The sequence below is a fragment of the Pangasianodon hypophthalmus genome, chromosome 26 (assembly GCF_027358585.1).
Source record: "Pangasianodon hypophthalmus isolate fPanHyp1 chromosome 26, fPanHyp1.pri, whole genome shotgun sequence".
Taxonomy (NCBI): Eukaryota; Metazoa; Chordata; class Actinopteri; order Siluriformes; family Pangasiidae; genus Pangasianodon; species Pangasianodon hypophthalmus.
This window is the reverse complement of record NC_069735.1, coordinates 12557102-12570083: the sequence shown is the minus strand read 5'-3', so window position 1 is coordinate 12570083 and position 12982 is coordinate 12557102. Positions and strand designations below refer to the sequence as shown.

At 39.7% G+C, this 12982-nt stretch overlaps 1 protein-coding gene across 1 annotated transcript; it reads left to right on the top strand.

The window, feature by feature from the left end:
- The first annotated feature begins 535 nt into the window (after window positions 1-535).
- On the top strand, window positions 536-6286 carry inab (internexin neuronal intermediate filament protein, alpha b). Its single transcript, XM_026932408.3, has 3 exons — window positions 536-1952; window positions 2683-2807; window positions 2973-6286. The coding sequence occupies exons 1-3, from the start codon at window positions 903-905 to the stop codon at window positions 3214-3216; spliced, it is 1419 nt and encodes a 472-aa protein (XP_026788209.1). The 5' UTR covers window positions 536-902; the 3' UTR covers window positions 3217-6286.
- Window positions 6287-12982: the final 6696 nt, after the last annotated feature.

Below are 12982 nucleotides of genomic sequence, written 5' to 3'. Positions count from 1 at the left end.
TGTGGAGTCCATTCTTTTACATTCTAGTAGAGATCACAGAGAGAGAGAGAGAGAGAGAGAGAGAGAGAGAGAGAGAGAGAGGGATATGGCTATCTGTTCAGCATCAGCATGTGTACTGCACAGGGACTCCGACAGAGAGCAGCAGTGTACTGCACTCACACTTTCTCCAGCCCAGACGATGACTTCACAGCTTTGGCGTATGATGGCTAAATTTAGCAACATCACAACTGTACTATATTATAACTGCGTATCACTGACGTATATACTTAAGAAAAACTCAACAGCTACAGTAAATATGCTTACACAACACAAATGCGCGCAACTGAGACAATATTTTAATAATAGTCTGATGATTCATATTAATGATGATGAACATGACCTCATAACATGAAGAAAGAATAAAATTCAGTTTATTATCAGTGCCACTACAGTTGCTTATAGAATTCATTATGCAGTTTTGCAGTGTAGTTTTTACAGCTGGAGAATGTAAATGTCTTTGGATAGTCTGCAGCATCTTTCCCTGTAATAAAATGTCTCCTGTGGTGGTGGTGGCGTTGCATGGGTGTGCTTCATGGACATTACAGAGACAGAGAAACGATGAGGATTTTTTTTTCTTGATGACATCAGCACTGCGCCAAAACGGACAGTTCCATCCTGCGTCTCCTGCTCAGTCTTCACAACGCCAAGCAAACGCCCCACTAGGACGAGCAGAAACGCTGAGAAAAGTTAAAAGAGCGTGTTTTTTTGGCGTGTTTCCCATTGAAACATCTGCAGCCAGGAAGCTGGGTGTGAAGATACAGCCTATAGGCAGGGTGACATCGATTGGGACGGTCCTGCTGCTGCTATAAAAAGGGGGACACTCTGCAGCCTGAGTTCCGCTCCTTTCATCCTCAAACGCCAAAATGAGCTACGGATCCGACGTCTATTCCTCTTCATCCTACCGGAAGATTTTCGGAGAGTCTCCGCGTTTCTCGACGTCCCCGTCCAGAATGAGTGGCCCCCGAAGCGGCTACCGGTCCGTGTCTCTGTCCAGGACCACCAGCTCGGGTCTGGGCTCCTATAAGCGCACAGCGCGCACCGGCTACCCAGCATCGACCTCTCCGATGGGGCTGGACACTTTTGACTTCGCGCAGAGCGCCGCGATGAGCAACGAGCTCAAGATCATTCGCACAAATGAGAAGGAGCAGATGCAGGGCTTGAACGACCGCTTCGCGACGTTCATCGAGAAAGTGCGCCACGTGGAGCAGCAAAACAAGGCGCTGGAGGCCGAGCTGGCAGCGCTGCGTCAGCGTCACGCGGAGCCGTCGCGTCTCGCCGACCTCTACCAACAGGAGATCCGGGAGCTGCGTGCGCAGCTGGAGCAGGTGTGCGCCGAGCGGGAGCGCGTTGCGCTGGAGCGCGACGCCGCCGAAGAGGAGCTGCACAAGGCGCAGGAGCGGTGCGAGGAGGAGGCGCGCCGGCGCGACGAGGCCGAGCGCACGCTGCAGGCTTTCCGCAAGGATGTAGACGACGCGTCTCTGGCGCGCCTCGACTTGGAGAGGAAGGTCGAGTCACTGCTGGACGAGATCGGCTTCCTGCGCAAGGTGCACGACGAAGAGGTGGCCGAGCTCACCAGCGTCATCCAGGCGTCGCAGGTGTCCGTGGAGCTCGAGGTGGCCAAGCCCGACCTGACCTCCGCTCTCAAGGAGATCCGCGCGCAGTATGAGTCTCTCGCCTCTAAAAACCTGCAGTCAGCCGAGGAGTGGTACCGCTCCAAGTTCGCCGACCTGAACGAGCAGGCGAGCCGCAGCAACGAGGCGATCCGCGCCAGCCGTGAAGAGGTCAACGAGTTCAGGCGTCAGCTGCAGTCCAGGACCATCGAGATCGAGAGCCTGCGCGGCACCAACGAGTCCCTGGAGAGGCAGATCCGCGAGATGGAGGACCGGCACAACATCGAGGTCGTCGGCCTTCAGGTTAGTTATGACCTTTCTGCCTATTTTGTAGGATAATAAATTAAATCCTTCTGCGTCAAAAACTCCTCTACAAGTCTTTAAATCCGATAGATTTCGAGAAGGAAATTAATAATCACTACATTAGGAGCTTCTCCTCTGTCCATGGTCCTGAAAGCAACCGACCCTGTGACAAATGTGATGTTTTAAAACTACTACATTTACTCTTTACATTATTATAATAAATGTTTTTTTTCAAATAATGTATTCACAATTTGGAAAATTCTATTTAATTCTTATCATTTTTTGTTTCCATCTTCTACATTTAATATTGAAGTATGCACTGTAATTATTTTATGTAATGCTGATAAAGGTGGTATCTATTTTAGTATCCACATCAATGAGTACATTATAAGCCAGTGATCAGTCTTATTATTTCAGTTATTAATCAGTAACTAGTTAACTCAGTAACTATTATGAATTATTCAGTAACTCCAGTGAAAATGTGGTTATGAGAGTGAAAACTGTACGTCTCGACCTGCTTATGGGTTCTGGGAGTGTAAGGGGTTAATGTGCCCCACCCAAATTAAAATATACCTCTCTCTAATGTGGCAGAGGCTTTCGTCAGAGCGTCTAACATCCAAATTTTGTACAATTGTGAATAAACGTGATGCAGTCTAAGATTTTTTTTTTTATCATTTTAACATTTCTATTTTAGTGTAAATAATTCTTGGTTAAATTCGTCCTCAACCAGGACGCAATTGGTGAGCTGGAGAATGAGCTAAGGACCACTAAGAGCGAGATGGCTCGTCACTTGAGGGAATACCAGGACCTTTTGAATGTCAAGATGGCCCTGGATATTGAGATTGCTGCTTACAGGTAAACAGAGAAACTCTTTATAACCTTTTAAATAGGAATATGGATAACTGTGCATTCTCACCTTTCTCTTACACTTTACCTTCCCCCATACACATTTTTCTCTCAACACTCCTCCTCCCTCATTACAAACCCCCTCCTTTTTTTCTCTTGTCATACCTTTCTCAGGAAACTTCTGGAAGGAGAAGAGACCCGCCTAAGCACAGGCATCACCTACCCCGTTCCGGGTTCCATCTCCAGCACCCAGAGCTACAACTACCAGAGCCGTGTCTACACCAGCTCTACCAAGAGCAGCAAGAAGGAGAGAGGAGACGATGAGGAAAAACCGAGCAGCGGGGCCGACAACTCCGCTTCCAAGAAGGGTGAAAAGCATGATTCTGGTGACGTTGATGGTGTCACCTCGAAGAACTAAGTCTCATCTCGCTCCTTATTTACCCCCTCCCCACTAGTCTTTTCCACTAGGAATGTCTCAGAGAGGAATCCAGTGTATCTGTGTATCAGCTATCTCTTTCTCTCTCCACTTATCGAGTACAGCACTCTCAGTAACAGGGCGTCTGTCCCCTTAAGATAGACCGCACACTCTTTAGGCACAGTCCACTCTTTCTCTCTGCTACTTTTACTTGTTAGTTGATCAGGTCTGTGTTGTTCTGCATAGGTGTTGTCTTAAAAAAAAACCCTTAAGTGCACTAACACAGGCTGCGCTCATCACATTCCAGAAAGCTTATGTGCATGTGTGTGAACATGCACAGTGCATTCAGGACAAAATCCTTATCTGTTCACAAATTGTTCTCAGTATCTCTCTGAATCTTCAATATTCATTATATAAAAAAAAACAGCACAGTACTTGACCATCCCATTTTCTTTTTTTTTTTGCTGTATGCCAGGGGTATTCAACTCAGACTTGTGAAAGTTCCTAGCTTACAAAGGTCTGGATAAGCAACTAACATAACTGATTGGTGACAACAGTTATCTTTTAACGCTTAACCATTTATGATTTGTTCATGACTATAAATAAAACACAAATCTAAAGTGTTTTATTTCACACTGGTGCTTCACGTTACCACTTTGACTAGAGGTACAGACTCATCAGATAAGATGCATCTGTTTTGAACAGATGTCTTCTCTGTGCAGTTGTGTTTAAAGTGTTTTAAAGTCTGTGAAAAGTCTTCCCTTTCTCAATAAGCTGCCTTCAGCTAAACAATTGACGTAAATGTGAGTGATTGGATAAGCTGCAACAGAGGATCTGCTACAGAAGCCATGCTGGTTCATGTTTTAAAACTAGACTTGGTTCTGCTACAGTGAAATACTTTGCTATTGGTCCACCAGTTGATGACCCCTGCTGTACACCATGGCAATACTGTTACTTGTGGACTTTTTCTGTAGTCTCAGATATTTTGTTACATCCAAAGGTTCAGTCGACACTACTCTTCCTATCATTAGCTGCGTTTGATTTCTGATCTGCGTCCACATGTGTGCATGGTAACATTGCATCCCAGATCACTTTCTCCAAACCTATTGCCAAAGCACGAAATTCCTCTCCAAGACTAATCATGGTGCCAATCTGACTCTCCCCTGTTTGAATATGAGTTGAGTGCAAGCAGCAGCTGAAATTAATGCATGATGTTTATTCCCTTTTTGCATGTCAAGTGTATGTGGGCCATCCAGCAAACTTTTATTGCCATATAGTTCTTTTCCCAAGTCATTCATCCTGCTATGTCAGTCATGCACTGAATCATAGTAGACTGTATCAGCTAATTAGTGCACAATGCTGCTTGGTATGCGTGATAGTAACACATTTTTAATCATGATTATTCAGGACACGAATGTATTTGGATGTTGCCTAAACTAGGTTTGGGAAATATACATGAAAAAATGTAAACAGTTTAAACAGACACTCTCAAGTGGCATTTGCCCTATCGTCAGGAGATCGCAAGTTCGAATCCTGATGATGCCACAGCCATCCATGGCCAGAAGGCAAGGGAGCAAAATTGGCTGTGCTCTCTGGGTGGGGAGGATGGCATATACTCTCTCCCCTGTCAATCACAGTGACAGCAGCCAATCATAGGCATCTGTGAGATCATGTATGGGGAAGAGGGCAGATAGCACTTTCCTCGGAGTGTGTTATGCTGCGTGATGTCGAAAGCTGATTGGTAGGGGGGAAGTGGCAAGTGACCAAATTGGGGAGGAAAACGGGTGAAAAAAACAGTAATGGTGAAAGTAAGGGTCTTCCTTTTGAGTTTGAGGGCAAACATAATAAAAATTAGCACAAATGTAGCATGGGCTAATGAACTGAAAGATATGAATTAAATAAGAATGTTACATGTATGCACAAATGTACCATCATCCATAATCGACCCATAACAAAACAGCACAACATAACGCACAGCGCACAGTAAAAAAAATAAACAAAACACAAGCCATTCTCAAAGACCTTACCTTCTATTACAAAAGAAATACAATTTATAAGGAATGGCTCAGACTAAACCTATACTCTTTAATACAACTTTTCAAATAAGTCCAGACATAGACCTAACATCGATGCACAAAGCAAAGCTTCCCTTAAGTATCAGTTTGCATTAATTAACTTATAATGAGTGCTAGCGTGAATCTTTTTTAATTCTACTTGATCACTGCCAGGTCTTGACACCACTTGCCTCAAGGCACTATAGGCCTGACTTACTGCACTCTTCACTGTGATCAACTGTACTGCAGCATGTTATAAAGGTTTACTTTTTATGCAGGATAATCTCTGGAGAAAATGACGGTGATAAATGTTGTAGACTGCGTATTTGGATTATTCCAAACAGTTCCCCATAAACAGTTAGAAGGTTATAAGAAAGGTTCTGGCAAATATTCAAGTTTGTCCTTCCCTATCATTTGGGGACCCACTGTTGTGTTCTGTTTTAAGTGTTTCCTGTGCTATCACACTTCATTTGACCAATTAAGCACCTGATAATGAGCTGACAAGCTAGAACAAGTGTGTTAGCACAGGGGAACAAACAAAAATGTGCCATTTGTGGGTCTCCGAAACACAGTAGAACTTTTGGTCTTAAGCATAAATGAGAACTTTTCTCAAGGCACTTTTCACCTTTAGGTGTCTACACAAATGATAATATGTGGAAGGTGAAATGTTAATATTTTGAAAGCTTAGCAACTCGCTTCAGCTGAATAATACAGCCAACACAAATCCGATAAGCAATCTTTAACGAATACAAAAGGCACAAGTCTTATCGCTTTAGGTTATCAAATTGCCTTAAATCACCAGCAGCTTGCTGAAGCTATCAGTGTGTGGGTTTGTGTGGTGTTTCTGCTAAGAATGTGCTCTGTTGATCGCTGTCTCTCTAGATGCTACAATGCTACTATGAATAACTTATAAAATGATGTCTGTAGGAATTGAATGTAGATTATGCACTCTAGTCTTTATCCTTTATCTTACTGCTGTATCACCAATGACTAATAAACACTTAGCATTACGAAGTCCATATTGCTGTTTGTCTGTGTTGATTCCTTCCCAAAATGTTTATTACGCCCTCGTTTTCAATTCCACCAAAAATAATACCAATTGGCGCTACATGCAAAGAAATCTTGGCTATGGTAGTAATGCTGTATTTAGCAATTAGACAGTAATTAAGTTTTTAATAATAATAAAAAAGATATCACAATCAATCTTTTCCAGTTCATTGCTAATATTCTTGCAACTACTTTTTGCATTGGAGCTTTGTACAATGTACATTTCTGTATGCAATCACAAATGCGCATACCAAACCAAAAATCAAGTCTTTCGATGTTGTTAGTATTAAAAAAAAATTCATTGTGAAGATGCTCTCAGGAGAAATAATTTTACTGAACAATTTATTGGAAAGTCAATTATTTATCGATTGGTCAAGAAAATACCATGCTAAAAATTGAAAAAACAAATGTACAAATAATTTAATGCCATTTTTAAGTATAAAATCCAATGTGATTCCAACAGTGAGCCACATTTTGGGAAATTACTCCATAATATGATTCCAATTAGACAGAGATATGAAAGTGAAAAATTTTATGAATGCAGGTCATAAACCAGGTTTTGGTTCTGAATATAGAAAAAAACATGGACTTGAGTCAGTCCATGGTTTTAAAAATGGTTTTAAAAATACAAATGTGTTTCCATTAAACCATTAAAATGAATTAATGTATTTCCAGTCTAGTTAGTGTGGTTTATAAGGTTTATAAATGAAATTCACACAAATTCTCTCTCACACACACACACACACACACACACACACATTGCTTTAAAGTTTCCCATAGTTGATCAGTTTGGTTGAGATCTGGTGACTGCCAATGCCCTAGCATATGACTTACATCATTTTAATCCTCATCAAACCATTCAGCGAACCCTCGTGCCCTGGGGATGGGGTCAGGTCACCCTGGAAGAAACATTTCAGCACAGGATAAAGGTTATCAGTCAGAAGAAATTTGTATTGATTTTCAGTGACTCTTTCCTCTAAGGGACAAGTGAACACAAACCAAAACAAAGCAAAATGACTACAGCATAATAGAGCCATCAGCTTTTCCTTAAACATGTCATCCATCTGTATATCATCTTATAAAGACAGAAGAAGCCACATAGATAACAATAAACATGACTTGATTTCCTGATACTTTCCTGTCCTCGAGAAGAATGATTATACTTAACCAGGAATTCAATTAAACAAAATGTAATAGAACAGGCTGACCTCCTTTGCTCTGTATAGCTTTAAAAACCTTCATATCTGAACAACACACACACACACCCACACACACAAACACATATGCCCTCAACTGCACCCCTATACCCTATACCAATGACAACACATGCTGGCATGAACACGTATCACACAAACACACACTCCCATGCACACACCCATCCTGTGAGAGTGCTGGGGTTGTGGCGCATGCCGCAGTTTGTCAAAGATTTATACCCCTGCAGTGCTACCAAGCAGCAGGGAGTATTCCATGTACACACACACACACACACACACACACAAGACCCTGAGCTGCTCAGCATGGCATTGAAATGTTTTTCTTCTTTGTTTTGTGTGTGTGTGTGTGTGTGTCTTCCTCCTACCTGATATCATCTAACAGATCTGAAAAATCTCTTCTCACTGATGGTTAGTGTGGGGAAACTTCCTGCGAATTCACAATCTAGACAACACAACCATCACTGTGACAGTGATTCATTCATCGAGCAGAACAAAACTAACAGCCAGCCACTGGACAAAATAAAGGCTACTGGTTTGGAGATGTTGATTAGGCAAAATGGCGCATGGTTTCTGCATGCTAGTCTGTTTAATTAGATTATCTACCTGTTTTTTATACAGTTTTTTTAATATGTAAAGACACGAACACTCTGAATAATGGCGCATATCAGCAGTATACAATACTATGTGAAAAACACTGTAAAGGCTAACGTCAGAGTAAAATTGTTTTATATTTCTAGTGATTACCTCCTTTCTAGAACCAATTCCAAAATGATTAACACTCTTTATGAAAACAAGCAAAAATTCATTCTTTCATCTTTAGTAAATGCTTTATTCTTGTCAGGGTCATAGTGGATATAGAGCCTACATCCCAGGAGCACTGGGTGTGATGACCTTGTAAAAGATGTCTGTGCATCAGACAGGACCCTTTTGCACCTAGGGGCAATTTAGAGTAGCCAATCAATCTACTGGCATGTTTCTGGGAGGTGGGATAAAACCAAAAAACCTGAGTGAAACCCATGTGAACATGGGAAGAACCAACAGTAACCCAAGCTTTGGAACAAATCAGGGACCTTGAAGCTCTGAGGCAGCAACACTATCCACTTAGTAATGAAAAATTATTGGCACCCATACAATTAATATTTGGCGAAGTCTCTCCTGACAGAATAACAGAACCTCCTCCTGTAATGTCTAACAAGGTTGAAGACACTTATAAAGGATCGTGATCCCCTCCTTCTTAGCTTTGTGCAAGGAGGCTGTCCTCTTAATTCAATTCAATATCAATCAAATCCAGAGCCTGAGGTGACCGAAGCCATGGTCTTGTTCCTGTGGACATTTCTGTGCTGCTTTGGATGTTCACAGATGACAGTTGGGCTAAATAATACATGCAATTAGTGATATTTTGAGTTTACTTCTTCACTTGATAATCTAATCTTTAAAAAAATTCTACTGTGGTCACTCCAAATTTGTCTGAGCTTTTGCGAGCCCCTGAACAGGGAGGTTAGAAAAAAGGACACACAAAACACCCTAGATCTGAAATTCTCTCATGTAGTCAACAAAGTGTTAACTGAGTTCCAGGCACTGTTACCTAGGATACTGTTGCCAAGCCCATCTTAGTGCCCTGTCGGTCGTGAGGGAATACACACTTGCACTTACTCACTCTCTCTCTCTCACACACACACACACACACACACACATACACACACTTGTATAACTATCTTTGTGAGGTATTGTAGCTAAATAATGCTATATCTTCTCTTAACTTCTATCTAATCACAACTTTAGTACAATACTGAGAGTTTTTTCAAGGTGTTCTGAGGTAGAGATCAATAATCTAAGTAGTTTTGAACAAAAGATGACTGAGAAAAAAATCTATTATAATATCTGTTTTTGCTTCTATAGTTGCTGAATCCTTCAGCTGAACATCAGCTGAAAATTGACCATTGGTTATGTATACACAGTTAATGTGTCTCCCCAGGGAAATTACATGGTGAACCATTTAAACAGACGACTGACAGATGCCTGTGAGCTTTCTGACAGAGAAAGAGTAAAAAAAGAGAACTACTGAGCTTGAGTTAAGCTTGATTATACAACAGTTAGTTGCGGTCCACTAATTTGATTGGTCGAACAGCGTCCCAGGAGTGCTTATATTTCCTATAACCGCACTGGGACGTTTCACTGTGTGTATCACTCCACTCGTCTGTGTTCGCTATCCTAATTTGAAATGGTTACTACAGTAGTGTTAGCGACATCATCAGCAGATATGGCAAATAATACTTTTCATTAATATAACTTCTGACTTAAAATATGAAAGTTTGTCAAATGGAGATGAAAAGGAAAAAGGGAAGCCGATGCAAGTTAGCTAGCCAGCTAGCCGACATGCTATAAAGGGAGTGTGGCTTCTTCAGGATCTATTTCTGTTAGTGGAGCAAAAAATAAACAGAACATTAGGCCATAGTGTGTCTGAAATATCAGTTACTCTATATTAATTTCTTGTTTAGAGAACTGTCCCATAAAAACAATATCACACTAGCAATCATGCGCTTATACTGAATATTAGCAGAGCTGCGATTAGCTACATGGCGATATTCAGTACAACACTCTTGCTTGTGCGATATTGCTTAATTATTGAGAGAGATAAAAATGAAAGACACTGCTATTCAAAATCATTTAATATACCTTTGTTGACTTCTGTCAAGTGACTTGTAAGCACAAGCAGGTAGTTTTTTTTTTAAATAGATTTTTAATAGTTCCAATTATATTTTAATAGAAACACATTTGCCTTGAGATCATTTGGGCACAGAGTAGCTGAACCAATTTGTGTAGCAGTACTGGCTTGCTAACTGCTGAACATGCTAATTAGATAGTTTGCTAACTAGCTGTCAGAATAAAGCTTTACCCATCATCTCTTGATACTCATTCCCTCAAAGAGAAATGGCAAAAAGAAAAAAAAAAAAACAGGCTACTTTTTTTTTTTTTAAATTAAGTGTGGCTGTTAATTAGCATGCTAGCAACCTGGCAGTGTAAACAAAAAGTACCTCAGTGAAAGGAGTCTGTGAGCCTCATTTCAGCTCCCACACTCTGCACACTCCCTGAGGCTGGATAGCATGTACGTGTAGGCAAAAGCGAATACAAGATTTTTGGGAAGTTATTTCTGGAAAAGTTTCATCTGTCTACCTTTGCCCCCTTAGGAATGCTAACTGCTTTAGCAACACTATTTCTTTACAGTACTCTCAGAGGAAATGTAAAGTGACAAAACAGATATATAACCTGCAAAAACACATGAGCTATAAACAATAAGCTTTAATTATAGTATATACAGCATTTGTAATATTTCATTTACTACACTTGGAATTATTTACTCAAGATTATTTATTCAATGTTCCTCCTTTGTAGCTTTGTCCTCCGCCCAACATAGATGGGAAAAATTCATTGCACGTGAAGGTGAAATATTTGGTCGATTCCATGATTATGTGCCCTTCATCCCTTATAACTCTTAAAAATACATTTCTGAAAAATAATTTTCAACATTAAATCTAAAAAACCATGCATATAACTATCTAAAAAATGCATCAAAACATCTCAGGCAAACATCAGACACCAAACATTGAATTGGCTGATATAGAAAAATATATAGAAAAATTGCATACATTTGATATTTGGAAAGTGTACATGGTAACAATAATGGCTTTTCTTCCTTATTTTCTTGTACATATTGTATCATAGGCTTGGGAAGAGCAGCTGCATAGAATCTTAGACACAACATTGACATTAGAAAGTAAAAAAAAAACAGATTTGAAACATCATTTTCACAGTCAACACAAACCTACACCACTATTAAACCAATTTGTACGTGGTGTAGGTTTGTGTTGACTGTGAAAATGATGTTTCAAATCTGTTTAGGAATCGTTTTATTTTCCAGTCAAGGACGCTTGTGCTACACTTTCAGAAAAAGGGTACTAAACTATACCTTTCCTTGTCACTGGGGTGACTTTCAAAAATACACATTTTGTATCTTTAGTAAAACTTTTATCTAGAACTGTGCATATAGTGTAACTTTAAAGCTAATTCCTAAAAACTAATAAGGGTCATTTTATGTAGCTTAAATCATTTTTAACGCTGCACCATATCCACATTTCCAGCATGTACAAAAGGTACAAAAGACGCCTTGATGGTACCATTCTTGCAACAAGGAAAGGTAAAATTTGTCTAAAACAGGAATACTAGCCGCAAAAAAGAATACCAGATTAAATAAATTAGATTAAATAAAAACAAAATTAAAACGAATGTCACAACAACTAAGGTTCTCAAGAACAAGACTGAAAACAGCAACAATGCTTAAATCGATCCCGCAGAGATTACAGCTAGTGCTGTGCTATTCATGTTTGTTTATTTAGCACCTGTAATAGCAGGTAAGCTAATGTTAATGGGTTTATTGGTAACACTGGCACCATGCAGTTAATGAGGCTATTTGTTTCATTCTTTCTGTCTGTGTGTGTGTGTGTGTGTGTGTGTGAATTACTGCTACCCTATACAGTACTATAGAAATACATAATTAAAATCCAAAGTAATTTGTTTATCTTGGCTACACTGCATTGCTTTGAGACTTTCGCTCTACCTCAGGAAAATATTTTAGTATGCTGGAGTAGACAAAAATTTGGAAAAAAAAAAAATGTTTGGTAACATTAACTGGCTAATTAGCTAACATTAACTGACTATATTTAATGAAGTTAGCCTGTTTTCCTTGCTAATACTAGGTAAAACTAGCATCAATACCAGTAGCTAACATAAATTAGCAAGGCAACAAGTCAAATTCTATCTAATGGTATTGGTTATTTACAGGATATTTTCTTTCTGATGTAGAAAACTACATAGGATTATATATGACCAGCAATCCTACAGAGCAAGAACGATTTTTAGGCTAAACGGCATTGTTGTTCTTCTTCTAACAGTTCTGGCTAAGTAATAAAAGTTAGTTTTCACATGCACACATGACATTACCTTAATTTCATCAATTAAGTAAAGTCTATTTACATTTTATACTTGAGTACATTTAAAAGTAGAAATTTTTTTTGCTTTCACTTGAGTACATTTATAAATACTTCCGTGTTTACTTGAGTAAGATTTTAACACATTAACTATATTTTGATTTAAGGTACATTTTTCTATCATTTTTCCACCCATGACTATGCCTACGTGCTACAGAAAAAATATCGTCATTGAAAATGTTTTCATTTATACTGTATGAACAGAGTTTGCTCAAATGTTGTCTTCTAAGCCATGCATAACCTAGCAAGCAGGTTATTGTAAACTGGAATGAAAAGAAATGTAAATGTGAGTTGTGTTAGTCTGAACACACTTCCAGCTCATTAAATCACATCTGACCAGATGTTGGAAGAATATTTGAAAGCATGAGCTCTCTGCCTTCTCTGTGGTGTAATGCTCTATATTAGTACA

What these genes read in the sequence shown, in the direction of transcription:
- inab (XM_026932408.3), top strand. Translation starts at nt 903, where the DNA reads ATGAGCTACGGATCCGACGTCTATTCCTCTTCATCCTACCGGAAGATT. An exon ending in TCGAGGTCGTCGGCCTTCAG is followed by an intron (nt 1,953 to 2,682) that starts GTTAGTTATGAC and finishes GTCCTCAACCAG; the next exon opens with GACGCAATTGGTGAGCTGGA. An exon ending in ATTGAGATTGCTGCTTACAG is followed by an intron (nt 2,808 to 2,972) that starts GTAAACAGAGAA and finishes TACCTTTCTCAG; the next exon opens with GAAACTTCTGGAAGGAGAAG.